This window comes from Equus quagga, chromosome 21 (genome assembly GCF_021613505.1).
Source record: "Equus quagga isolate Etosha38 chromosome 21, UCLA_HA_Equagga_1.0, whole genome shotgun sequence".
Taxonomy (NCBI): domain Eukaryota; kingdom Metazoa; phylum Chordata; class Mammalia; order Perissodactyla; family Equidae; genus Equus; species Equus quagga.
Genome location: NC_060287.1, coordinates 36,487,288 through 36,515,001, shown reverse-complemented (window position 1 = coordinate 36,515,001; position 27,714 = coordinate 36,487,288). Strand labels below are relative to the sequence as shown.

Genomic DNA, 27,714 nt, shown 5'->3' with positions numbered 1-27,714 from the left:
GCCGCCGCCCAGCCCTGCCTCCTCCTGGGCCTCCATCCACTCCTGGTTACTCGGGACTGTCCAGTGCCTTGATCACCAGCATCCAGGGTGCTGGCTGAGGGCCTTGAGTGGCTCTTCTCCTGCGGGGCCTCCAGGCAGGGTTGAAGCCTTCACGCCACTGCCCTCCCTGGGTGGGGCTGGGGCTGGCGGGGAGTGGGGAGGACCGGGGAAGGTCAGAGGGATCAGATCCTGCACAGCCTCCTCTGCCCGCGTGCGGGAGGCGCTGAGGGCTTTTGAAGGAGACACTTTATCGTCAGATTTATATGTAAGGGAATTCATTCCTGCCTGCGGCCACAGCATCAGTGCGAGAGGCAGGTAGGACCGTCCCTTCAGTGAGTCCCACCCCGGGGCTCACCAGAGCACCTCTGGGGAGAGCTTGGCAGCCCTCTGGCCTCATGGGGAAAGGCCGTGTGACTTTACCGCCACCTTCTCTTCCTTGGAGTGCCCCCATGTGACTTCTGTGCACTTCTAGAATGCTCTCTCTATAGGCCAGTTTTCAAAATGAATTACCACTTGATAAGACAGTTGGCATCTTAGCTGTATTTTACAACTGGGGCATCTTAACATCTGTAAATTTTGTTAGATGCTACGTGCTGGCACATCCCTATCCTCATCGTTTCTTTATCCTAACCCAAACTAGATTAGAAACCCCACTGACAGAGGACTTTTACCTGACACTTTCGGGTTATCGGATTGAGAAATGATTATAACACAGCGTCGCTTGATTAGAATTTGGGATTTTGTTTTCCAAAATGCTAAGGTGTCCCTCTTAACCTGAACGTCATTGATGAGAAGCGTTATGAGATGGCAGACGATTTGTGATTGCTTATGGCTTAACCATTGTTTTAAATAAGATTTTCTGTCTTTTTAGGAATAGTTTTTATTCCAGCCAAGGAATAAAGGATGACAGCGGGGCCACAAGCTTTATGAAGCTGAACACAAGTGCTGACAATATCGATCTCTATAAAAAACTGTACCATAGGTATTTACTGATTTTCTTTTTTCCTTTGAAAAGTTTTATGATGAGAATGAGTAGGAGACAGAGTGGGGAATCACCATCCCAAGTGGGAGGAGCCTGGGTGCTGAGCAGGACTCATTGCTCTGAGCAGCTCGGGGTTCATTCTCGGAAAGCAGCTGAGGATTATCTGCCATTTCGGTTGTGCCCTCTGCCCGTGCCCTCGATGGCACTGGATGACGCTGCAACATTGAGATCCACTTTATGGGTTTTTCTTTACTCTTCAGACATAGAGATGTACCTACTGTGTGTCAGAGTGTGTCTCTAGGAATCCAAGAGAGCTTTGTGGTCCCAACCGGGGTGACCAACCATCCTGGTTGCCCGGGACTTAGTTTCAGCACTGGAAATTCTGCTTCCCAGGAGCCCCCTCAGTCCCAGGCAGCCAGGATGCTTGGTCCCTCTGCCCCAGGACGTAGTATCAGATGATGCCGTGCGAGGGGTGGGCAGCGTTCCGGCGGCCTGGCAGCGACCGGCTAGTTCAGTTCAGCTGACATTTCTTGTACTTTGAAGCCAAGTTGCAGCCCTGGGCGGGTCACTGTGTGTCCAGTGTGTGGAAATGAACCAGAACAACAGGTCCCAGGGTTGAGGGCTTAACTGGTTCGGAGGCTGGGGAGAGCGGTGGGCTGACACTCCTCGTTTGCTTTGCATGCGTTTAAAATGTTTGCAGTCTCCCTTGGATCATTATTATCATCTGAATGTTCTTTAATGTGAAAGACACACAGTGTCCTTCTCGAAAAGGCTTCCTCAGCTCCCAGGTCCCTGTCACTCATCTGCAGGTGGCCGGCCCGGCCATCACCTCGCTGCCGTGGGCCAGGTGCCAGGTGCTGCTTTTTAGGGGAGGATGAGCTCACCATGCCGCCCCTCCTTTCCTGTGAGTGGGAGGCCGGAAGCAGGATTGCATTCCTGGTGGCCGCCAGCTGAGGTCTCTGGGGGGCTGACTTCTGCCCAGCCGCCACGGAGCCTGGCTGTCCCCAGGAATGTGATGGGGTGAGCCCAGGAGGAGGGGCGTGCACAGCCAGGTGTGCCCATCAAAACAGCCGGGCTGTGGTTGGCCCGCTGGGAAGCTAAACACAGCTGCCCAGGCTCTCGGTCAACGCTGAGTATTTCTCCGTCTTTCTGGGTTACACGGGGAGGGGAGGCTGCCGTCTCTGGCAAGGGCCTTAGGAACTCACAAGGTGGCTGCAGGGTTTGGAGGCCATTGCCTCGCACGTGGGGTCCTGTGTACATGGTGGGGGTAGAGGGGGCGGGAAGACTTCTTTCCTTTTTGCTTCCAGAAGTTGCCCTTTGATACCTAAATCTCTCGGCTCCTCTTGGGCTCCTCTGAGTGACCTCTGGGTGCCCGGGAGCTGGTGACTGCACACTGGCGCCTCCATGTAGAGAACTGACTTTCTTAGAAAACATCTTTTCTTAGTGGGACATGTCTTCTCTTGGCATTGCCCATGCCCCTCAGCCAAAGACCACCAGGACACACCATGTCCTTGGAACCGTGGGGCATCTCAGTACGAGGGTGTCGGAAGGGACTTCTTATAGGACTTGGGCTCATGTAGCATCATTTGGGGGAAGATTCAGGGAAGCAGGGCGTTGCTCCAGACTGGATGCTGTCAGGAAGCGAGGGTGAGCCGTGACTGGGGTCTTAATGCTTTTTTTCTAGAAGGCGGGCTGGGTGAAGCCAGGCTGCAGTGGTGACGAGCAAAGAAGCCGTGGTCCCTCATGTTGGCCAGCAGAGGGGGCTGTTGGGCACCGTGGGGTTCGGACAGACTCCTGCAGTGGGCTTGTTGGTGTCCTGCTCCATCATGTAACAGGGGTCTGGCCCAGTGTGGATGCTCTGTGACATTGTTTGTGCTCCACAGAGCGCATGGCCAACTGTGAATGCCAGGATGTCAGGGGTTGCTTCCCTCCTCCTCAGTATATTAGGGGAAAATCTGCTCTACAACAGCTCGCATTGGTTATTTTCTTTTTCATCCATAATTTCGAATGTTTATGTCCCAAATGAGTAAATTTTCTTTTCTTCTGCTCTGCAGCAAATGAATGATTGTATCATTTTCTGTGCAATAAATGGAAAGCAGTCACAGGAAACCGAAAGTGTACAAAGGGCTTCCTTACAAAATTAGAGGATGATTTTAAATGCCAAGAATAAAAACAGTAGCTGACATTATTGTGTCCTTACTCTCACAACCACCCTATGAGGTAGTGCTTTTATTAGCCCATTCTACAGATGGGGAAACTGAAGCACAGAGAGGTTAAGTAACTTGCCGAAGGTCACCCAGCTGGGATTTGAACCCTGTACTCTGACTCAGTGTCTTCTCTTTACCACCGTCCCCATATAGATTTACTCTACTTATTCGAGTCTTCAGTCATGGACCCTTCAACATCTGGGGAGGCAGGGGAATGAGAACACTAGAATGAAATACTCATTTCTAAGTATTTTGAGAGTTGAGCCTCCTTCATGTCTTGTGACCGGAATTTTCCCTCTTTTTTTATAGTGATGTCTGTTCTTCAAAAAAAGTGGTTTCTTTACGCTGTATAGGTAAGTGATTCTCGGTTCTCCTTTTTGTGTTTCTAAATAGGAAGCATTCTGTACCTTCAGCAGCGCATCCCCCTGTGTCTCTGGGGGATGTGGAGAGAGAAGGAGGTGGGATGGGTTGTGCCCAAAGGCCTCGTGCCCTCTCGGTACCCCAGCCCTGCCCAAGGAGCTCCTTTCCTCAATTTGATGTACTTGAGACACCTTCACCCTTGGGTCCAAGAAGCAGCCGTCCCATTGAGGACAGGCAGGCTCAAGAAACTGACGGGGCTCCACTCTTGGGCTCCCCCCTCAGGTGGAGCTGGAGGCCCTGTGGGTGTCCCCATCCCTGTGTTTGGGTAGCTCAGTTTGCAAACCTTTTATCAATATGGAAAGCATCGTCCCTGTGCTCCCTTCTCTGGACGGACGGCCCCGTCTTGTTCCCATAAAGATCTTGGTCCTGAAGCTCAGCTTTTCAGTTTGAAGAGGGGAAACTAGCAGACGCTCCCGGGTGGGGTCCCGCAGTAGCTTCCCAACCAGGCTCCATTCCAGCTTCTTTAGGCACCAAGACAGGGTGATGCCCGCCCCGCCTTCTGACCCACACCTCCCACCTCGTGGGGGGTGAGACCAGCACACAGGAGGAAAGCCCTCCTTTCCTTCGTTCAGGAATCTTAGGGCCCCTGAGCATTCAGTCCCTCCAGGACTCACGGACATCCCGGGGCCTTGTTATCCAGGACCCGCACCTGGGGATCTGGAATCACACCGTGCCAGCAGGAGTGGTGCTTCCTGGGGGCCTGAGGCGGGGTGGGGTGGGCAGGGCAGAGGAGCATCCTCTCCTCCCCTCAGCCGAAGAGAGACCAGACCCCAAACAGACAGGAACAACAGGTAGCTACAGTCGCCCACCAGCCTGGTGGGACCTCTGGGCAAAAGCCAGCCTGGGCAGATGCTGCGGGCAGGCGCGGGGCGGGCCGCTCTTCTTCTGCTCACGGTTGCGCCTGTCGCCTTCAGAGTGTGGGGTCTCCTCGAAACAACAGAGCCGGATTGTGGGCGGGGCGAACGCGGCCCTGGGGGAGTGGCCCTGGCAGGTCAGTCTGCACGTCCAGGATGTCCACGTCTGCGGAGGCTCCATCATCACCCCCGAGTGGATCGTGACCGCCGCCCACTGCGTGGAGCCGTAAGTCCACGGGGTGGGTGAGGGTGCTGGGGGGCGAGGGCTCCTGGGCTTGGAGGGGGCTGTGTGGCCAAGGTGACATGGAGCCAAGTCTTTGAGCTCTTCAAGCTCCGGTTGCCTTGGGTGTAAGTAGGGATTCTAATGGCACCCACTTCAGGTGAGCTAACACTGGTGAAGTGCAGCCAAGACCCTTCTCCAGCCGGCATGCATTTGGCATCCACTGCATGCAGGGTTCTGGGCACAGGGATGCAGTGTGGACTGGGGGGTTGCTGTGAGCAGAATTCCTTCTGGCTCGCTGTCTTCTCAGCTCAGTCCTACCCCTCTTGGAGCCCCTGCCATCTTGGGAGTTCTGGTCCCTCCTGGATGCTTGTCCTTGGAGATAGCACACACATACACGCTCAGGGACCTCACCCTGTCCTAGCAGAAGGTTCTCTGTGGCCCTAGCTAAGTGTCCTCGGCCACAGGGTTGCCCACACAGACGAGGAGGGAGGGATGGGGGAAGCCATTATTTACAGCCTTGGCTTTTGTGGAAGATACCGTCTCCCCTCCTTTTTTCTTAAACGTAGAGTGTTTGGGTCACATACCTGCTTTGGAGGAAACCACACTGATCAGAGCTATTTTTTCTGGGTTAGAGTGCGGCCGGGCCTGGCTCGGCTCCTGGCCCCGCCCTTCCCCGGCTGTGTGGCTTCCGACAGTGCATTCAAGGTGTCTGACGGTGGTGTTTGCACCTGTCGGCCAGGTGTGCCTGCCCCTCCCGAGGGGGCCTGTGAAGGCAGAAGGAAGCGGTGTTTGTTCCCCAAGGGGGCTCCCTTCCCTCCATCCACCCCCTCTGACAGCTTGAGGATTGGGGATCCTCTTAAAGGGAAACACCCAGATAAGGCGACGCCTTGATGGCTGTTAGACCTGGTCTGTTCATCACTGCACATTTATTAAGCACCTACTGTGTGCCAGGAAATGCTCCAGCATATAGTGGTAAGTAAGACAGACCCAGTCCTGCCAGAAAAGGGTTTGAAACCTCAGGGAGGCATTGAGGCCCAAGAAAACGTGTTCCTGGAACTGTGAGGGCTTGTGGGCTGGCGCAGAAGCATAGGAGGGGCGGGATTCAAAGCATGAGCTGGGCAGAGGGCTGGGGGGGATGAGGCCACGGTGAGAGAGGGAGAGAGAAGAGCCTGAGCCACGTCCTCACCAGTCTTGCCGTGTGGCTCCTGGTGAGTCGTGTCACCTCCGGGACCTGTGGCTCCGTCTTAGTTCCTTTGAAGATGATCGGAATGAGTGTTTTGTGTTTGTGGCTCAGAGACGCTGAGTGGGGCTCACCTTTGTCTTCCAGGCCGCTTAACAGCCCCCAGTACTGGACAGCCTTCGCAGGCATTTTGAGCCAATCTTTAATGTTCTACGGAAATGGACACCGAGTGGGAAAAGTGATTGCTCATCCGAATTACGATTCCAAGACCAAGAACAATGACATCGCTCTGATGAAGCTTGAGGCCCCTCTGACTTTTAACGGTACCTATCTTTCTTCGTGTGGCTCCGGGTGTGTGAACGACTTTGACTAAATCTTAAGGAGGAGGGGTCAACTGGGATTAAAACTTGTGCCGTGATGAACGGAAGGAAGCAATTCACGTTGGGTTAGGGTGCGGGCAGGAGGGGTGGCTGATAGAACAGGGCTCGGCAGAGGACGTCACCCAAAAATGTGCCTGTGGCGTGTTGAGGGAAGCAGTGACCGCTGTGCTTTTCCTCCACTGTAGAGAGGGACGATTTGGTGAAAACTTGGGAAAGTCGAGAAAAGGTTTCTCACCCACAGCACTACTGACATTTGGGGTCAAGTCATTCTTTGTTGTGGGGGTTTTGTCCTATGTATTGTAGCATATTGAACAGCGTCCTTGGCTTCCACCCGCTAGATACCAGGAGCACCTCCCAACTGTGACAAGCAAGATGTCTCCAGACATTGCTAGACGTCCCCTGGGGGCAAAATCACCTCCACTTGAGAACTACTGATCTATGATTTGTAAAGATACTTTATTTTTTCACGTAAATTCTGAAAATGAGATACTTTAAAGTAATAACAATTTAAAATAAACGTGACTTCCCATAGCCTCTTATTTGAGCCTCGATCTGGTCCATCAGAGGGTCTGGAATGTTCCAGCCCCACAAGGGGACAGAAGAAGCAAAATCTCACCTCCCCCCTCAAGGTGTTTGCAGTGAAGTCAGGGAAACAATATAGACATGGGAGAAACAATTCTTGGAGGTCGTCTCCAACACGGGCCTCCGAGGGGCGAGCCGGAAGCGCCCACATGTGTGTCTTTTCCGCCCTCTGCCACCTGGAGACCTTGTGTATTTTTAATTTCTATTTTTTGAAGATTTGAGTTTAAAAAAAATGTTAATTATGTATTTTCAGAAGCAGAGTTAGCCAATAATTCCAGTGATAAGTAGCATAATTTCCAGAGGGGGATGTCTTGCTGTTAGGAGGAGGGGCCGGGCAGGGACAGACAGTGGGAGTGCCAGGGCACGTTGGCATCCGGAACTTTCCTTGGGCGGGGGTGGTGGTGGTATCAGGCCCGGCGATGCCACATGGGGAAGGTGCAGGGGAGACTGTCTTCAGAGGCCTTCCGTTAGACCAGACCAGCTCACGGTGTGTTCTCTTCTTGAAACAGACAGAGTGAAACCAGTGTGTCTGCCGAACCCAGGCATGAGGCTGGAGCCAAAACAGTCCTGCTGGATCTCCGGGTGGGGCGCCACCTACGAGAAAGGTGGGGCTCCTGGGCACTGGGGTCTGCAGGTCCCACGGGACAGAGCATTAGATTCAGAAGTGGGAGGTCGGGTTTCAGTCCTGGTTCTACCACTGAATTATTGGATGACTGTGGGCAAGTTGCCCAGTCTTTGTGCCTCTGTTTCCCCATCTGTTAAATGGGGAAAATTGTACCTACCGTACGTAACACACAAGGTTCGTATTAAGATCAAATAGAACAGGGCCGGCCCGGTGGCGCAGTGGTTAAGTGCACACATTACGCTTTGGTGGCCCGGGGTTAGCCAGTTTGGATCCTGGGTGCGGACATGGCGCCGCTTGGCAAGCCATGCTGTGGTAGGCGTCCCACATATAAAGTAGAGGAAGATGGGCACGGATGTTAGCTCAGGGCCAGTCTTCCTCAGTAAAAAGAGAAGGATTGGCAGTAGACCCTAGCTCAGGGCTAATCTTCCTCAAAAAAAAAAAAATGAAATAGAACAACATGTGGCAACTGCTTTTTGAACCACACAGGCCTTATAGATGTGAGAGGTATGATATTGCTCTGCATCCTGTCGTTGCTAATGGGCCACCCTAGAAGTCCACCTGCCCCTTGATGGCTGAGGGGTGATGGACTCAGGAAGATCGCCTTGTGTGCCCCCAGATGGCCATCTGCAGGCTGTCTGAGCTCTTACCCGTTGGCCCTGACGCCACAGCTATGGGCGAGGAATTAGATTCCCCGGGCGCACGCCCCCACAGCTTCCTTCACTTCTGATTTGCTTTCATCCTAGAGAATATTTTTCAAAGGAAGGGATGCTGGCTGTTCCACTTGTATGAAATGTGGAAGTGCTGAGTGGTACAAAGATGCATTTTATATACCGTTTACATCCGTCTCCCAAAAAGTGCTTGGGGCACACACACAGATCCTGTGAAACAAGGTGAAAAGTCCAAGGACCGCATGATCTGGGCAGAGAGCGCTGGTGGTGCTGGGGATCCTGGCATCTGGTCGAAAGTAGGTTACTGTGGTTGAAGCTTATGGTTGTGAGCAGGGCTTCCCGGCAGCCAAGGCAAAAGGGAAAATCAGCGAATATTTGTGGAGCATCTGCCCCGAGCTGAGATTGCAGCCACGAACAGAATAGGACAGAGTTCTGCCCTCAGGAATTCTCCTTGCCCTGCCGATGGCTGAGGGCATGGAGGGGTCAGGCAAACAAGAAACGAATGACTGAACTAGGTGCTTTCAAACAGCGGGGCGTTATGAGAGCCAGTGTTGTCAGGGAAGGCTTCTTGGAGGAGGTGACGTTTGAGCTGAGATCTGAATGACAAGTCTGTTTAAGGAATAAAGGGCCAGTGTGACTGGAGGATGGTGAGCCAGCGGCCTCGTAGTCTGTAGTGAGAATACTGGCTTCTGTTTCGTGTGAGAAAAGGAGCTGTCAGAAGTTTTTAAACAGGAGAGTGACATGATCTGATGGCTGCGTGGGGGACACGGAGAGGGCGGGGGCGAGAGTATTCCGAACACGACAGAGAGGGCACATTGCCGTGGTCCTTCAAGACAAGGTGGCGGCCCAGGGTGGCGGGCGTGCAGGTGGAGAGAGCAGGCACATTTTGGATGGAGCAGCCAGATCTGCCGATGGAGTGAATGCCAGCTGGGGGGAGAGTGAGAAATGAAGGAAGGAGGGCTTCTGGCTTTGTGATCTGAGCCAGGGAATACGGGGTGGGGAGGACCGGCATGGAGGAGGGCCCGATGACAGGCTCTGTGTTAGGAGGTTAAGCCTGTGGTGCCTAGAAGGTGTCCAGGTGGAGGATGCAGGATGGGAGGGAGGCAGTAGAGACAGCAGGTGCGGGTAATTTGTTAGAGGCGTTTTAATGCGCAGGGGAGCTGAGAAGTGAGACAGTATGTGGAGGATGGTGTGGGATCGAGAAAGGTCGGTCTGTATAAGGCAGGAGACACCGGAGCCCCTTGGATGCTTGGGGAACCATCCAGTGAAGAGGGAGCGAGAACGAGGAAAGTCGATCCTACGGAACCAATGGTCGGGTGATGAGAGCGGATGATTCTGGAGCAGACGGGGTTCCATGGCTCCAGAGGCAGGGAGTCTTTTCCTTGACACTGAGCTCTAGAGCTGCCTGGGAGGAGGGCGTGGGGCACGTGGCCCCCTGTCTAGTGCCTCTCGGTGGCACATCTCCGGGAGGGAGTCCCCTCTTCCCGTGAGAGCTGCCACGGCACTGACAGCTGGCCGGTGTCCTCTGTCTTAGGGAAAACCTCAGACCTGCTGAACGCCGCCATGGTCCCCCTGATCGAGCCCGAGCAATGCAACAACAAGTTCATCTACAACAATCTCATCACGCCCGCCATGATCTGTGCCGGGTATCTGGAGGGGAACGTCGATTCCTGCCAGGTAATGGCAAGTTTTTATTCAACCCTTGGGCCTTGACTAGTTTCTCTGAGTCCATGAGGAGAGCCCTCCCCCTCCCCCAACGAGGGACAGGGTTCCATGTCCCTGGGACGCCGGGCCAGCTCTGGGACAGCTGCGGGAAGTGATGGCTACTGACGGTGTGAAAGCATCTGGTGCTAACCCGCGCTGCCTGCACATCGCTGCTTCCTCTGGAAGGCTTCTATTTTATCAAAGTGTCGGTGGAACAGAAATAAGTATTTTGACATTTTAAAATACGGACAAAAACTTATTTGGTAACTCTCAGCTGATATAGACTAAAATGTGTCACCAGCGTAGTCTCTTTTGGGGATCATGTTTCTATTACCTCGTTGGAGGAGACTTGAAATCCACACACCGGCTCCTAACCTCCCCCCAAGCCCCCACCCCGACCCCCACCCTCTGGTCAGGGTCCATAGGGTGCACTGGTTGTTTGAACTTCTGCTCTGTAACTTGCTGTGTTCCCCAGGGTGACAGTGGAGGTCCTCTGGTCACTCTGAAGAGTAGCATCTGGTGGCTGATTGGGGACACGAGCTGGGGATCCGGATGTGCCCAGATTAACAGACCGGGAGTGTACGGGAATGTGACAGTATTCACAGACTGGATCTACCAAGAGATGAGGGTAACTCTCCCGTCCTCCTTCTGACTGAGTTCTTCAACTTGCGGCGTCAAAGCCCAGATATCTGCGGGGTGTGGTCCTGAGCTGACTGCTGACCCCCCCTCGGCGGGATGCAAACTCTGCCTCCCGTGGCCGTGGGTTTGCGTCAGCATCCTCTTCCCCGTCCCTCCAAGGCCCACCCATCACTGCTGACCAGCATCACTTGCCCGCTGCCCCGTGGTGCTTGGATGAAAAGATCTGGGGTCCAGGGCTAACTGTGTGGGCTTCCTTGTGCCCTGCTGACCACACTTAATTCTGGCTCAGCTGGCTCTGTTCACCCACCAAGACCTCATCGATGAGTGTGGGCTGAGAGCAGAGCGACGCAGGTCAGCCAGTTGAGTCGTGACGGTGCCCCCTCCTTTTCTGGGCCATTGAGTGTGCCCTGGGGCGGAGGAGCAGCCGTGCTTCTCTGGTCCAAGGAAAGCCTGGGACGATGGGAACGGTCCAAGGGTGCCCTGCGGCCCTGCCCTCCCGGACTCCCAACCTGACCGGTACTGCTTAGCAGAGCCCTTTCCTTGGGTGCTGCCCGGACCGTGGTGAGGACCAGCTCTCTGCCCCTCAGGGGCATCAGGGCTGGCAGCTTTCACAGATTTCTGCCCCTTCTGGGACTGGGCTCCTGATGAAAGACAAAGTTCTCTTCTGTCTTCTTTCAAGTCTGCAGAGGCACCCAGTCTGTAGAGGGAGGGTCAGAACCACAGGGCATCGCCCAACGAGGCTGGCCCGTGTCACCCCCAGATGGAACCACGGCAACTATTACCTTCAAGTGACCACAGGGGCAGGCCAGTCTGCACCTGGCCAAGGGCCGGGCACTGGAAATAGACGACCCCAGCTGCGCTGTGGGGGCCTGCATGGTGGAGGAAAGCCTGTGGGGTTGGGCGTGCCCGGGAGGGGAAGATGCTCCAGACACCTCGAGGGAGGCGAGATAGGCCAAGGGGTGGACTGTCTCTCCAGGACATGAGAGAGCAGACGGGCACAGTGTGATGAGCCAGTGGCCCAGCATGGCCGGAGCGTGGAGCGAAAGGACCGGGTGCAGGAGAGATGGTGGAGTAGAAAGCAAGGACCAATTAAACACAATGTGTTTCAGTGGCTAACACAAGCTTGATTTTCCCGCACAAAGCTGCGCTAAATGGCTGGATCCCACACGCCCCGTTCTCCCTGTTCTCTCTAGGCCTTCGCCCACGCTATTCTGTCGCCCTGAGCCCCTTCCCCTCCATTGTCAGCCCCACTCCAGGCCCTTCATGCCGTAGGAAAACACATTCCTCTGTCCTGCTGGGCTTGCTGATTTGGGTGTAAGGGCCTCATGCCAATCTAGGAGAGAAAAATAATTGTCTGCCTTTGTCTTGAGAAAATAATGTCATTTTTTTTTCCTTTTTGAACAGGCGAACAGCTAACCCGTGTGGCCTTTGTCCTCGACGCCATTCCACAAGAAAATGAAGGGGCTGGTTTTTAATTCCCTGTGCATAATGTATTTTTAGCAATGATTCAAAGATCCTCTCATTTTTATTAAATAATGAACTTCTCTGTCCTTGGCACTCTCCACAGTTCTGTGCAGGCCACAGGGGCTCCTCCCCGGGCCCACGCTCCCTGACTCCTTGTCCAGACGGAGTGATGGCCTGGCTGGTGTGGCCTCCAGGGCCGATGCTGAGCAGAGGGATGGAGTCTGCCCCAGGGGATCTTCCTTGTGAGCCCATTCCGGGGGCCACCTTTAGATGCTCATAGGGTGGTGACTTCTCGGCTGCTGGACGGCTTGAGATGGAATGGGAGAAGCCAGGTGGGACCTGCAGGGGTCCCCCGGCAGCCCCAGGGCCTGCCTCCCCTCCAGGGTTTTCACTGATCCCTTTTACTGCCTTCTTAGCAGCCCCGGATGGTGGCTGGAAATAAAGGGACCAGCCCTTTAAGGGCCATGACTTGATAGTCAGTTGTCAGGACATCTCAAACCTCCTTTTCTTCTTGCGGGGTGAGAGTGTCCATGGAGCCCTGGGAGCATGGGAGCCGCTGCAGACACGCTCACCCCTGCACACGGCCGGGACAGGTGGCCACTACGTGTTGAGGGGGCTCGCCCAGGGAGACCAACCTTAATCTCCACCCTCCTCCCTGTCCCTCTTCCTGCCTCCTTTGAGATTGTGCACACCCCTGTGGTCCTCCCAGGGGGCCACCTAGGTGGGGTCCATGCTGACCCTCTGGGGGCCTCTGAATCACTTGGGAATTGAGATCGCCTGGGGAAATCAGGGATGCGGGATTGACGACGCGTCATTTCCTGTAATGTTTCTACAAGTTACTACCTCAGTGCTCCTGGGATCTCGGCTGCGATGCCCAAGGCGTTCCTGCATTTGCCTCTTTGACACTCTTGCTGTCCTTGCCAAGTGTGAGCGGTGGCCGACTAGCGCTGCCTTTGCAAAGTGACTGGCTCCTAAGTGAAGGTACTGTAATGGAGGTGCTGAAGAACAGCGCCTGTGCTTGCGACAGAGGAGAGAAGGCCTGTTTTGGACTCCCTGTGGCCCCTTCCAGCCCCTTAGGTTTCCCCGGGAGGGAAGGGCCGCGCTCAAACTGCCAAGAGTGAAGCGTAAATGCTTCTGCTGCATGATCTGCTTTCCCCGAGGGCCCCCTCCTCTCCAGCACACGGGTTTGCAAGAATGGAATGAATGATTCTCCTGCTGGGACCTCACCTTGAAATGGAAGGCGGTCCAGCCCCTTCATAGGATGCTCCCACTCCACCTGCCTCAGTGGCAGCGGTGTCCCCAGGGGCATTCCGTTCCGCATGGCACTGCCAGGTGGCTGCTCCCCAAGCCGGATTTTAAAAAGCATTATCACAGCGAGAATGTGTTCCTTCTTTCGTGCTTCTTTTTATTTATGTGACCACTGTTCGTCTTCTGTTTTGTATCTTTTATAAACTGTAAAATTCAATTGTGAAATATTGTACAAATAAATTATGCATTTTTTTCCAAATATTTATTGAGCCTTTGGAGAGCTGCGTGGGGAGCAGAGCCAGTCTGCATTTCCTTGCAGGGTGGTGATGCTGGGCCAGCTGCCGTGGGGCTGAGGCGGGGCTAAGGGCGCTGGTCAGAGGCCGCAGGTGAGGCATGGGGGCTGGGAGGATGCCACCGTCTGGTCGGTCCCATCTGCTGCCACAGCCTCTCCTGTCAAAGATGACCTGTGGATGGCACCTGAATGGGCATCACCTACGGCTTCTCCCGGATCCAGACCCTGTGACCCAACTCTCTTCCAGACCTCTCTGCCCAGTGACCTCAGATCCTGCCTGTGCAAAAAATGAGTCCAGCATCTCGTCCCCTGAAGCCGTCTTCCTGGAGTCCGTGTGGCTCCTGGTGGCAGAGCATCTCCCTCAACTGGCATGTACCCCAGTGCCCTGCGGTTGTGACCGGCGGTGGGAGGAAAGATCGGGTGGGTTTTTTCCCCTGAGAACGGAAATCCATTCTCATTCTTTACACTCCCCCAATCCGAGAGGTTCTACGTACGTGTCAGGTGGCTGGAGAAGATGACTGTGGTTGTCTTCATTGTGTCAAGACATGTGAAAGTTATGGAAAAAGTTGAAATAAAAAAAAGTAAAGGAAGTACACATTTTTGTTAGACAATATCCATAAGTACAGTTGATTCATGTTATTTGTGGAAATTACGTTCTATAAAGTCGTGGACACTGAATAAATGAATAGTTAATCATTCCTGGGGACAAACAGGATCAGGTCCCCCTGAGCCCTGGTCTGTGTCAGCTGATTAATAGGTCACCTGGTTTTGGGTGCGTTTCGGTTTAAAGACACCTTAGGGATGTGTATTCTAAGTATGTATGTATATTCTCTGTAAGGCACTTCCCAGCCTTCTTGTGCTTGGGACACTGGGCCGAACTTCCCCACTGTACTCGTGACCATTTTAAACATCGGGATCACCAGCAAAAAGTACAAAAATACCGAAAACAGGGCACTAAATAGACCCTGAAAAGGACCCCCTGTTTGCAGCCTGCGAGATGAAACAGGCGGGCCGGGCGTCGCCTTGCTCCCCTCAGCTGGGAACGTTAAGTGTAGGGAGACACAAATCTTTTGCTGCTCTGTAGATATCCCCAGAAGTGTTGCTAGTATTGATTTGGGGGTTACAAATAAATTTTAGGGGGCGAATTCACAAATGAGGGATCCGCGAATAATGACGATTGACTGTCTGCCTAACACGTCCACGTGGGCAGGGTGGTTGACAATCTTTTCAGTCATATTTTTCATTTTGGAGTCACCTGGTGAATACTTTTACTTTTGGATGAGGTTGATTTCACTTAAAAGATGTAGCCAGAATGCGGAGACTAGGGAAATATTGCTATTTTTGTATTTAAACCTTTATAAAAGACTTCAGTGTGAATACGTATGTATAAACAAAACGGTAATTGCAGTAAAGCGAAAACACGAGCCTTACTAAAAGCTCGTCATCTGTGCTGATCCTTTCATTGCCTCTTACAGCTGGGTCAGCGGGAGAGTTCCCGGCATTGACACGCATGGCCACCTTGAAAGCCTCTTGCTGAGTGGTTAGCGGACAATCCTGCCTTCAACTCAGGTCCCGGGGGCTGTTCCTGCCTCTTTCTCTGTTCTGCTGTGGCTTTCCTCATCCTGCTCCCGTTTCAGAGCCTTTGTCCATTCCAACCAAGGCTTCACCCGGAACCTGACTTATAAAGAGCCCCCACACCCCTGGTTGGAATCGAATCGCCTGGCCACAGCCCTGTGCTGCTTTGGACACCAAGGGAGGGTGACATAGGGAGACGATATGGTGCACGCCAGAGCACATTCTCCCAGGGCACCCAATGTTTTAAGAAAAGTGCTGGAATTTATGTGACTTTTTTTTTTTTGGATATCAGTGTTCAGAAGGTGTTGGAAGAGTATGTGTGTGCACACGCACGCTTTTTTTTTTTTTTGCTGAGGGAGATTGGCCCTGAGCTAACATCTGTTGTCAATCTTCCACTTTTTTTTTTTAAAGATTGGCGCCTGAGCTGACAACTGTTGCCAATCTTCTTTTTTTTTTTTTTTTTCCTTTCTGCTTTTTCTCCCCAAATCCCCTCGGTACATAGTTGTGTATTTTCAGTTGTGGGTCCTTCTAGTTATGGCATGTGGGATGCCACCTCAGCATGGCCTGATGAGCGATGCCATATCCGCGCCCAGGATCTGAACGGGTGAAACCCAGGGGTGCCAAAGCAGAGCTCGCGAACTTAACCACTCAGCCATGGGGCCGGCCCCTAATCTTCCTTTTTTTTTTCTCCCCAAAGCCCCAGTGCATGTTAGTTGTAGGTCATTCTAGTTCTTCTATGTAGGGTGCCACCACAGCATGGCTTGATAAGTGGTGTGTAGGTCCACACCCAGGATCTGAACTGGAAAACCCTGGGCCGCCGAAGCAGAGCACACGAACTTAACCACTCGGCCACGGGGCTGGCAGCTGTGCCACCTCGAAAGTAACACTTAAAAAAATTCACTAATGTAATGGCTGCCTCATTTTAAATGAATTAGCCCCCAGAGCATCAGTGTTTGAGCCCTCCCTTTGCTGTGACTAATCTTATATCTGACTGAAAACCTACCCCACTACTTGAATCGCTCTTCCTTTGGAGGAAAATAAAAGAGGGACCTGAGAAATCGAACGCTTGTCTCTTTTGCTGCTTTTCGTGCCCCCTGGTGGAGGATCTGCATGGGATCCCTGCCTTCCCAAACAAAAGCTGGCGTTTGGGGCACTTTTCTGGCTGGCTGGTCTCACTAGTCTTTGCTTTTGTTTGAGAAGGACAGTAACAGGTGCAGGTGCTTCACGGGATCTTAGAGGATAGTCACACATCCAGAAAGTCATTCGAACAGGTGCCCGGTGTCTCCCACAGCATTTATTAAGCACCTGCTGCATGCCAGACTCTGTGTTCTAGAAAACCAAGTCTTTCTATTTTAATCAGTTCATTCTATGCGGCCCCTCTCCTCACTCTGTTCCAAACGGAGCCCCATCCCATGGGGTCAGCCGAGCCCCAGACTTGCCTGGAAGGAGAGTCCCTAAGTGGACATCATTGCTATTCTAGCTCGTTCTGCACAGATAGATGGACCTTCGAGCTGTGCTGTAGATCAGGCAGCAGAATCTATAGATGCAGGTTCTGATCCTGGTGCTGCCCCTCATGGGTGGGGAGCGGGGCTAAGGTGGTGGTGGGGAGACAGGGCAGGGGGGGTGGTCAACCTTTTGCCTGAGCCTGGCCACCCTCTGAGTGAAGGAATCACAAAAACTGGTCTCCAGGGCTGTCTTTCCTGGAGTCCTGGACACCTGGGACGAGGGAGAGCACACTTCTCCTGGACAGGCCTGGGATGTCCCTAGACACCTGCTCTTGCTGGCCAAAAGGTAAGTGATCGCACCTCGTAGGTCCCCAGCAGATTTACTCCCAGGGTAAATCGCCATTCCCGGGAGCACATCCTATCAGCTTTCTTCCTCCACCCTCTCTAGGAATCTCCAGGAAAACTGTGACAACAGCAAAGAACACTTGGCAACTCTGACACCTCTGACTGTCTCTGGTCCCTGCAGAATCTTCCGGTTCATGGCAGGGACGCTGGTACTGGAGAAGTTCCTCAGGCCAGCCACGAGAGGGCGCCGGCTCCGGGACGGGGGCCTGCCTCCGATGGCTCCCAGGCACAGAAGCAAGAGCTGGCTACAATTAAAGGGACGCATGCCTTGTGCTGGATTAGGGACGCGTGCACTGCTTGCTTGTACCAGCTCTTACAGACGCCCGTGCGTTTCCTGTAAGCATGGGCCAACTGGCTCCTGAGAGAGCGAGGCGACCGGCAGGTGTGCAGTTGGCACCTGGCAGAGGCCTCGAGGCGCTGCCCCACAGCTGGCGTTGATCGGAACTTGTTGAACGCCCATTGTTCCCCTGACACTCCCTCTTATGAATAAATTCTCATATTGGCCCAAAACACTGAGGATCAAAGAGTCCTGTGTGTCAGGAGGGATCTGGGGGGAGGGGCTTGATGGGAGGGGACCATGTGGCTAGTCCACCTCCGCCCTGATGAGCGGCTGTCCAGCTTGGCCCGAAGCCCCCTGCTTCCCGGGGGCGCACAGCTCTCGAGGCAGCCCCTCCACTTCTGGATATCTCTGTGGAAAGTGCTCCTGCGCCCATGTTGGCTGTGTAGAGTGTGTCTTGCTGGGGAATGTTCACTTACGGAGCCTCCCGTTTGGCGCGGCCAGCCACACGCCGCATCTCTCTTCTTGTCCCCTGGCCTCCTCTCCTCTGGGCTCGGGCATCGTGATGCTTCAACTCCCACTTTAAAGGACCTGGTGGCAGGTCCCTTCACACCCCGCCCGGCCACAGCCCGTGGTTCGGTTTCCTGCCCCTAAGCTGGCCGTGGAGGGGGTGTCTGAGAAGGTCCTCACCCCAAGGAGAACAGTCGGGACCCGGCCGTGCTGCTCTGGGGCGGTTCCTGGTTAATACGCCACCTTCTCTGCTTCTCAGACCCCCGCCCTCGCCAGAGCATCTCCTCAAAATCCCGCTGGGCGGCCTCTCTTGATTCGGACTTCTATCTTCTTCACTCCACGCCAGCCACCCAGCGACGTGACAAGTCGGACACTTGATCAGTGCGTGTTAGAGAGACGTCATGCCGTTCGCTTCCCATTCTGTTTCACTTTTGTAACTTTATTCCCCATTTCCCTACCCTTCCCTTGTAAATAACCAGACCATGTTCTTCAGCTCAGCTCATTTGTTCCTGCCCGTCCCAGCCACCGAGGGCAGCGTCAGGGCCTGATCATCTGCTCCACCTGCTTCCTACGTGCTGTCATTTCCAGGCTTCTCCCCAAAGAAGAAGCGTCAGAGAAATGTCTAGTAGAAAAAAGTTTATTACAAATAGATGAAACATGGCATCTACAAGCATTCACACAAGCAGCACTCACACCCCTAAAGCACTGGGTATGCGAAAGGACAACACAAAAAACCCGAAAATAACCGTTCCATGATGCTGCACGCACATCGGTCTCTGATAAAGAGATGGAGAGAGTCTGGAGACGAGGACCAATCCTGGGGGTAGAAAACCATTTCTCCTAACCAGAAAATGGCACTGCTCATTCAGTCTAAAGCATATGCTACATGAAGGCGGGGCTCTAGTCTCAATGCTTGAAACCAAATCGCTCATCACAGCTTCTTAGCACATCCTTATCCACTAAAGGACAAGCACAGACAGTGACCACCAAGCCTGACCCCTAACCGCTCGGGTATCTGTGAATGGGTAACTAATGATGGTGTGGCTGTTGGGGAGAGAAGCTGGGCCTCCGCTCCCTGGAGATGTGCATGGAGACACGAGGCTGAGACAGAGAGCCCGATTTAACCCGGGAACTTGGCTAACCGGCGCCGAGCCTGGGCCAGCCGAGCAAGCCGCTCCTTCAGGAACTTCCTCTTGTCGCAGGTGTCGTTGCGCTCCTTCAGGAGCCAGTCGTAGGTGTCCTTGTCCTGCAGGAGCTGCAGCATCGACTTCTGCAGCTGCTGGCCGAATGTCTGGAGGACGAAGAACTGGATGATCAAGGGGATGTGGGTCGAGAGGCGGTTGCCGGCCTCCTGGAAGAAGGAACAGTGCACAGAGGGTTGAGCGGACATTGCAAAGAGACTCTGTCCTCACCATGTGAGCACCAGGAGGGACCTGGACCCGGGGAGAGCAAGGTCCCCGCCTGCGTCTCAAACCCATCAGCATCCTCTGTGCTAGAGGCAGCGAGGAACCATGCTGGGTGCAGAGAGCACCCCGGCTAGGAGTCAGGGCCAACCCCGACTCTGCCTTCCCACTAGCTTTCCCCAATGATGAAATGGTTACTTCTGACGGAAGAGGGTAAAATGTGCTCTAAACAGACAAATGGACAGACTGAATAAAAAAAACTACGTCTTCAAATTATTTACAACTCTGCTGAAGAGATTTTATGACTTTTTTTTTTTATCAACAAGAAAATTATTTAGCAGAAAAGAGGCTAGGCTATCAAAAGCCAGAGAACGGAGCCCTCGGAGTTCTGTGCATGTGGACAGTTAGTTTCAACCCTTCCTTCTCCCTCCCCACTCCCATCGATTAGAGAAAAGTTTCTCGTTCCAAAGACAGGTTGATCTCGCAGGAAGCCGACACACACTGGGACCTTAGCAAGTTCCGAGACCCCTCTGTGCTTCAGTGTCTTTCTCTATAAAACATTAGCACCTGGCCTCATGTAATGGTTAAGAAGATTCAAAGAACTAAAAGATAAAAGTTTGGAAAGATGCCGGGCCTGGAGCAAGCACCCAGTGGATGTTAACTGAGAGCGTCTGTGAGATGGAGATGGCCCATATGCTATGTGTTCCAGGACGAGCATGAGTAAGGGACATGGTCTGTCACCAAACGCAAATGGAGGAAAGGAGAGAAGGAGCAAGCAGATGGAAAGCATTCAAGAGGGATGTCGGGGGCCACAGGCATTGAGGTTCGATGCTGGAGAACGGACACAAGCTGAAAGGAATGGCTAAGATCTAGAGGGACGCCAGGTACCCAAAATATCTCTTGAGACTTCCGGTATGAACATGGCGGCAAGTCATTTTCTCATTCTCCTGGAGATCATCCAAAACTTCGAGGGTTTTGGCGGAAGTGGGAGACAGGTAATGCACAGCCTCTGACCCACGTGTAACAAAAGCAGTGGTGGTCAGGCCAAGCCACGTGGAGGAGGGGGCAGAGGAAACGTGGGGAGGAGCAGCGAGTGTCAGATGCAGAGGGAAATCCTTTCCTGAGGGGGATCCTCATGGTAAGCAAGTGTTGGGTTTGGGGAGATGAGGAGGTGGGTCCCAAAAGGACTCACACAGATGAGCCAAGTTTGCAGGAAATCATCTCTTTGGTCACTGAGAAGAAATTTCTGAGTGGTGAAAATCAGCTCCTCTGGGCCCTTTCCCCAGTGCCCATGGGGACATTGTGCAAATCACTGACGCTGGGAAATGCATCTCATCTAATGATGAGGGTGCTCGGGAGAGCAATAGCTCCAAAGATGTGCACATCCTCCTCAGGGAATCTGCAAATGTGTCGCCTTACACGGCAAAGGGGAACTGAGGCTGCAGGTGGAATTCAGCGTGCTAACCAGCTGACGTTAAGATAGGGAGATTATCCTGGGTTATGGGTGGGCCCGATGCAAAGGAGGGAGGCAGAGGAAGATAGATTGTGCAAGAAGGTGGGAGAGAGGGAACATGTGAAGACAGAGGGAGGGGCCCCGAGCCAGTGAATGTGGGAGGCTTCTAGAAGCTGCATGAGGCAGAGAGACGGATTCACCCTAGAGCCTGGAGGAGGAGCTCAGTCCTGCTGACACCCTGATGTTAGCCAACGAGGATCAGGCTTAATGGGGACCAGCGGCATTCTCACTGGAGTCAAGGACAAGACCAGGCTGCCTATTAGGGCCACTACTGCTTCTAGGTGCACTAAACAGACCAGACGAGGCAAGAAAAGGAAGTTTGAGGCCTAAAATTGGAGAGAGAAGGGGAGCGTAGAGCAATCGCTATTTGCAAAGGGATGATGTTCATTGGGAGAACACACGAGACTCAGCTGTAAAACCACTACAAACAATAAGAGAATCCGCATGGGGAAGGGGTATAGCATAATACACAGAAATCATATCTACTAACAACAGACAGAAGATATAATGGAAGAAAAGACTCATCTATCATAGGGACAAAAATGAGAAAATACACGGGAATAAACTCCAGAAATATGCACCATCTACCTAAAGAGAACTTTAAAATGCTTCTGAGACTCCCCCAAAAGGGGATCCTAAAAATGGAAAGACCCATGATGCTCTGGGACAGGAAGACTCGACGTGATAAAGATGGCAACTCTCCCTATGAGGACCTATTAACTGAACATGATCCCAATAAGGAGACCGACAGTTCTCTTTTTTCATAAGGAACTGGATAAGCTAATTCTAAAATTCATACTGAAACTGGAACAAATGAGGAGAGGCAGAAAATTTCTGCATAAACAGAAGTGGGAGCGTAGAGTTGCTCGGCCATGCTCACAGCAGTATTCTTCAGATGAATGGGTGGATGGAGAAATAGAGACACAAAACGTGGTTCTGGGAGGTCTGCGTGCATGGCTGAGTTTGAGAAGCACTGCCTTAAGCATCCAAATAGTGAAGTGATGGAGGTTTCTGCTAAACCAAGAGACTACCATTTGCTCTCACTGTCTAGACGCTTACACATCCCAAAGTCCTGACTGAGCTGTGCATCCTTCCCCAGGATAAATTAGATCGCCCTTCACATTATTTGAAATGTACTGTACAATCAAAGCATGCATCTTTATGAGTAGCTTCTAAGTGGCAAGCTGCCACTGCATTCCAATGCAAGGGACTCACCCACTCTCGTCTCACTGAAAATTCACACGAACCCTATGAGGAGATGCCATTTTATAGAGAAGACAACTGAGGCTAAGAGGTTAAGTAACTTGTCTAGAGCAATAGAGCCAGTGAAAACCAGAGGTAAGTGGCTCCAAGCCACAACATCTTCTCATCTATCTGAGGTCAAGTTGCTTCTACAGAGGCTCACACAAGGTGGAACGATGGAGCTGGCTGACGGTCACTTACAGAGACAATAAGACTACAGAGGGAGGCATGTGGAAGAAAAGGAAGAGAAAGGAAAGCCGCCTTTCTGAGACACTGGTGGACTCACGTGCTGGTAGGCGTTGAGATGCTCCAAGATTTCTGCCATTGAGGACTCTGTGGAAGTGTTTTGACCGCAGACGTTGATTGTTTTTTTCTTCTTCTCCTCCTCCATTTCATTCTCTCTGACCTTCTGTAACGTGCCCCGGTAAACGTGGTCTTGGCAGTAGACGATCTTCTCCATTTGGAAGTGGAGTCGGATCGACTTCTCAGCTTCATTTTCTTGTTCTAATTTAATGTCTTCAAGTTTGGACTAGAGCAGAAGAGAAATGCCACAAAATTTCCCTCAAGCAATGAATCACTGGGTCGGAGGAAAACAGGTCTTCTGCAAAGTCCGCAAAGAGCAAGGCGGCAGAGGGGCAGAAGCTCCCGGGGGGACCTGAGCCACACAGGTGAGCAGACCCCTCAACCCCAGAGCCCAGGGACCTGGCGGGCTCTGTTCTCAGGCCCGAGGCTCAGCTGCTGTCTTTCCTCTTATGGGCTTTTCCCTCTGACGAGGAGGAGTAAATTCCCCATCGGAGCTCACAGGGGTAAGACGAGGGCCAAACTGAAATCAATCAAATTCTCAGTGTTTCATGTTCCTGGGGTTTAGAGAAACCGGCTGCCAGAAAACCAGGGAGGAGATCTCTCACGCAGAAAACAACTGGACCCCCAAGACCTCATCGAATGCAATGCACAGTGCTAGGGACATCCTAAGCATTTGCTTCCCTGTTTGTTACAAACTTGCGAGGAAGGTTCTCTTAGTCGCCTTTTGTGGGTGAGTTGGTAGAGGCCCAGGCGGGTTAAGGAGCATACCCCCAGACCCCCGGCCAGTGAATGGCAGAGCCGGTCTTCCCGTCTAGGCTGGGGGCTAGGGACTGAGGGTTTGTGTGCCCCCCCCCAAATTCACAGGTTGAAAAGTGAATTCCCAATGTGATGGCATCTGGGGGGGGGGGGGCGCCTTTGGGAGGTGAGTAGGTCATTAGGGTGGAGCCCTCATGAATGGGATTAGTGCCTTATAAAAGAGACTCCGGAGAACTCTCTCTCCAGCCACCCCTCTCTCTGCCACGTGAGGATACGATGAGAAGGCAGCCACCCACAAGCCAGGTGGTGGGCTCTCATCAGACACCACATCTGCCAGCCCCTTCATCAGGGGCTTCCCAGCCCCCAGAACTGGGAGACATAAACACCTGCTGTGTGAGCGCCCCAGCCGTGGCACCTGCTGCAGCAGCCTGGGCTGACAAAGGCCCCTGTTTCTGAGTGGGCTGAGTCTGGTCTCTGGGCTACTGGAGGTGGGGGCATCTCCTGTCCTCTTTGCTCTCTCTCTCCACTCTTGAAAGATACTATTTTTGTATTTGGCTTCCTGAATGAGTTTCTGGATTTAGGGCCATTTTCTCCACATGGGACAACGTGCTACCCTAACCATGGCTCTCGTTTGTTCCTGTGACTTTAAATATTTTATTTCTGACTTCTCTCACTCTGCTCTCCCTCTTTTAGTCTTTTAACTAGACATCACTGGTAATATCATTAGAAAGATTCACCAATGAGCCTGATTATTAGCTTCTCCAAATATACAATAAAGTCGCAATGGTCTTAATTCAAGAAATCTATTGGCCAGTGTCAGGCTTACATTTTTTTTTTTTTTTAAATAACATATGGTTGGTTTTACCTTGGTGGTTCTGTGGAGGTTGAAAAATTCACTGAAATTTTTTTCTGAAACTTTTGTGAAGGTATCCCGGACCAGATCTGGTGAAAGAAAAAAAAAATGGTCCAGTATTGGTAGAATCATTCATAATCTTTATAGACCACAAAAAATAAGAGGATAAAATGGCAAGAAACAAATTCTCTCTCTCCTTCTCTGCCTTCATTCTTCTCCTCTTTTCACTAAAGGAGGAAGGTGTGATTTTTTGCTCCAGAACTCTCCGGAAGAATTTTAAAACCTAAATGTCCCCTGACATATTTATGTGACATCTAAAATTTTCATCCTAAGTATAAATAGTTGCAGAGAATGTAATTTCTGCTAAGTTATCAAGGTATCACTATTTTACAGGCAAACACTCATTTTTAAATATACCAACGGAGTCTAAATGTCCACATCATCCATTTGAAAAGAAATACATGGACAAGCTCCTATTTAAATAAAAAAATTTACAGTATTTCTTTTTAATTTTGAAAGCTATTTCATTTATTTTTGAAATCCATTTGACTTCCTCACAGAATTTTATCCTAATATGACATACTGTATCTTTATGCTTGAAAATCTTTTATTTGCTCCATATCCTATCTTTCTGAAACAGAAGTCAGTATACATAGTTTGGTTTTTAAATTTTTTCTATACATCTCTAAGTACTACAGATTTTCTTCAGGACAGAATTAAGAGTGCACAATTGATCAACACAACACAATTACAGAGTTTGGTATATAATTAAGCCTATTGGTATATATTACATATACAGATAATATAATATAATATAATATAATATAATATAAATATATATATATAAGCTTATATATACATATATAAGCCCATTTGGTATATTTTAAGCCTAAAGGTAAATTTTACTAGAAACTCATCTCTTAATGAGCTGTTATGACACTGTCCCCTCACCTCTACTAGGCTCATGGGTCCGTGAATGATTATTACATGTTGCTAACACGAGACACTTGAAGCCTGATGAGAATGGTGTGAGCCAAGGAGCAGATGAAGAGACGAGATTCAACAGCATCTCGGAGACCAAGGAGCAAAACACTTCAGGGAGAAGGGAGTGGTTCCAGCCTACAAAATGCTGCATTTCTCCTCGACGGGCTGCTGATAGCATTTCCTATCCACACAGTCATTCCAGCAGCCCAGAGTCACACAACACTCGAGAGCGCCCGAGACACTCCCACGGCACACAGTTATCCAGTCGTTCACCTCACTCCTCAGAGATTGCAAATCAACAGAGGATTCTGAGACTGGGAAGGAGTCCCAGCAGTGGGGCAGAGTGGAGGTGTGGTACAACAAGAAATACATCCTTGGCCTGTGTCCCCGGTTCCTGACACGGGGCTCCTGAATCCCTCAGAATGTCTGGGGGATGGGCGCGTCTCCTGTTCTAACGAGCTAACTCTTGGTGGCCCTAGACAGCTTCAGAATGGGGGCCAGTCGCCAGGAAGACCAAGCCATGATGAGAAGCCCGAGCTCTCAGCACCACCTTCCCCGCCTCCCCGAGGTCTGGTGGTGGGGGGAGGGGAAAGGGACTGGAGATTCGGTTCCTAAGTGATCAGGCCTACGTGATAATTGATTACACCTCCATAAAAACCCCTGAACGACAGGGTTTGGAGAACTTCCAGGTTGGTGAACACATCCACGTGCCAAGAGGGTGGTGCCCCCAAATGCACAGGGACAGCAGCTCCTGCCCTTGGGACCTCCTGCCCGCGGACCTTGCCCCGTGTGTCTCTTTCATTTGCTTCCTTTGTATTATCCTTTATAATAAAGTGGTGAAGGTAAGTACAGTGTGTTTCTGAGTTCCATGGGCTGTTTTAGCAACTTATTGAACCCGAGGGGGGAATTGTGGGAACTCTGATGTACGGCTGGTCGGTCAGAAGTACAGGGGACATGAACCCGTGACCGCCATCTGAAGTGGGGGCAGTCTCGTGGGACGGAGCCCTTAAGCTGTGGGGTCTGTGCTCGCTCGGGGCAGTTAGTGTCTGAACTGGACTGAACTGTTGAACACCCACTTGGCGTCTGGAGAATCAGGGAATTGGCTGGGTCGTTGGTGATGGAAAACACCCCTGGAGGAGAGCTCTGAAGTCTGGCTCTGGCTTCAGTTCAACATCTTCCCTGCCCTAGAAACAAAATGCTTAAAAGCAAACCCAAGAACTCACCACTTATCCTGTGCAGCATATCAATGGCTGGCTCTTCCAGCAACTGGATTTGCTGTTTGATGATCGTCTCAAATGTCCTGTAATTCACAAATCCTGGTAGCTCTCTGCCACGATACTGATTTTCAAATGTCCGGATCTGTCTACGGATAGCTTCGCCACCTACGGTAGGAAAGAAGGACTCTGAATTATTTTATAAAAATAACCTTTGGGGCCGGCCCAGTGGCCTAGTAGTTAAGTTTGGTGAACTCCGATTCTGGGTTCAGATCCTGGGCATGGACCTACACCACTCATCAGCCATTCTGTGGCGGCATTGCACATACAAAATAGAGGAAGACTGGCCACAGATGTTAGCTCAGGGCTAATCTTCCTCAAGCAAAAAAAAAAAAAAAAAAGGAGGATTGGCAACAACATATTAGTTCAGGGACGAATCTTCCTCAGCAAAAAAAAATAATAATAATAACCTTGCAAGTTTTTCCAAACACAATACCATTCTGGATTTTCTGAAAGTACAGAGTGGCAAGCAAATTGAAAAACATTCAGGGATTGCAACAAAGAAACAGATCTCAAGATAATTTTCCTTAGTCATCTCAAGACGGCAAGCAACAAACCACGGTGTGATGCCAGAAAGCAGTGGACGCTTGAAGGTGTTCTTGAAAAGGTACTTGAGCATGAGATTATGTAAATCAAATTTGATTTTTACCAAAAAAATTGCATCATAGGATATCATGACCTGCAGGCCCTTTAAAAACTAGACATGATCAGGGACACATCGAGAATCAGCTAACATCACATATTCACGTGCTGTCACATGAGTAGAAAGTATTTATAAATCAAAGGGGATGATGGAGTAGCTGGGCACATAGATCTTATTAGTGTGACATGCAACACTGTTTACCCCACTTTCTTTTTTCTTTTTACTTTTGGAATTCTTTTTACTCTTAACAAACTAGACTATGGAGAAACACCGCCATTGGGGGTGGAAACTCAGAAAGCCTCTGGTTCTTCTTTTTTGAAAAAACAACCAGGCGTGGTAGTCTGGTCAGGGGATATTTTCTCATAGGAATTTTTAAAATTAAGATATAATTCACATACAATAAAATTAACCTTATGAAAGTCTACAATTCAGCTATTTTTAGTATATTCACAAAGATGTGCAACCCTCACTTCTATCTTATCCTCAAACATTTCCATCACCCCAAGGAACCGCATGGCCATCAGCCATCACCCCCCATTTCCCTCTCTCTCCAGCCCCTGGAAACCACTAATCTACTCTCTAGTTGAATGGACTTGCCTCTTCTGGACACTTCGCATGAGTGGAATCAGACAACATGTGGCCTTTGGCGTCTGTTTCTTCCACTGGGCATAATGTCTTCAAGGTTCCTCCATGTTGTCGCATGTATCAGTCCTTCACGCCTTTCCATGGCTGAATAATATCCCATTGCCTGGTGTTACAGGCTGAACTGTGTCTCCTCAAAATTCCTATGCTGCAATCCTAGCCCCCAACGCCTCAGAACGGGACTGCTTGGAGAAAGGGCCTTTAGAGAGGTGAGTGAGTTGAAATGAGGGTGGGTCCTGCTCCAATCTGACCGTGTCCTTATGAGAAGAGGCGACTAGGTCACAGACACGCCCCGAGGGACAGCCATCTGAGGACACAGGGAGAAGACAGCTGTCTACAAGCCAAGGAGAGAGGCTCGGGAGGAACCAACCCTGCTGACACC

At 51.4% G+C, this 27,714-nt stretch overlaps 2 protein-coding genes across 6 annotated transcripts in view; one reads left to right on the top strand and one right to left on the bottom strand.

The window, feature by feature from the left end:
- The window catches only part of LOC124231503 (transmembrane protease serine 2-like), a 33,330-nt gene extending 19,854 nt beyond the window's left edge, over positions 1-13,476 (top strand). For 3 of the 4 annotated variants that reach the window (XM_046648316.1, XM_046648318.1, XM_046648319.1), the window contains 7 exons: positions 911-1,021; positions 3,538-3,581; positions 4,563-4,728; positions 6,053-6,228; positions 7,377-7,472; positions 9,695-9,837; positions 10,340-11,901. In XM_046648316.1, the coding sequence (XP_046504272.1) occupies positions 911-1,021; positions 3,538-3,581; positions 4,563-4,728; positions 6,053-6,228; positions 7,377-7,472; positions 9,695-9,837; positions 10,340-10,516 (913 nt within the window). In that variant the 3' untranslated portion in view covers positions 10,517-11,901. The other variant, XM_046648317.1, reaches the window with a different exon arrangement.
- Positions 13,477-18,340: 4,864 nt separating this feature from the next.
- Positions 18,341-27,714, bottom strand: part of LOC124231550 (interferon-induced GTP-binding protein Mx1-like) — a 34,781-nt gene continuing 25,407 nt past the window's right edge. For both annotated transcript variants that reach the window (XM_046648343.1, XM_046648342.1), the window contains exons 12-15: positions 25,997-26,155; positions 23,802-23,878; positions 22,164-22,406; positions 18,341-19,070 (exon numbers count right to left, since the gene is read on the bottom strand). In XM_046648343.1, coding sequence (XP_046504299.1) covers positions 18,840-19,070; positions 22,164-22,406; positions 23,802-23,878; positions 25,997-26,155 — 710 coding nt within the window. In that variant the 3' untranslated portion in view covers positions 18,341-18,839. The remainder of the gene's footprint in view (positions 19,071-22,163; positions 22,407-23,801; positions 23,879-25,996; positions 26,156-27,714) is intronic.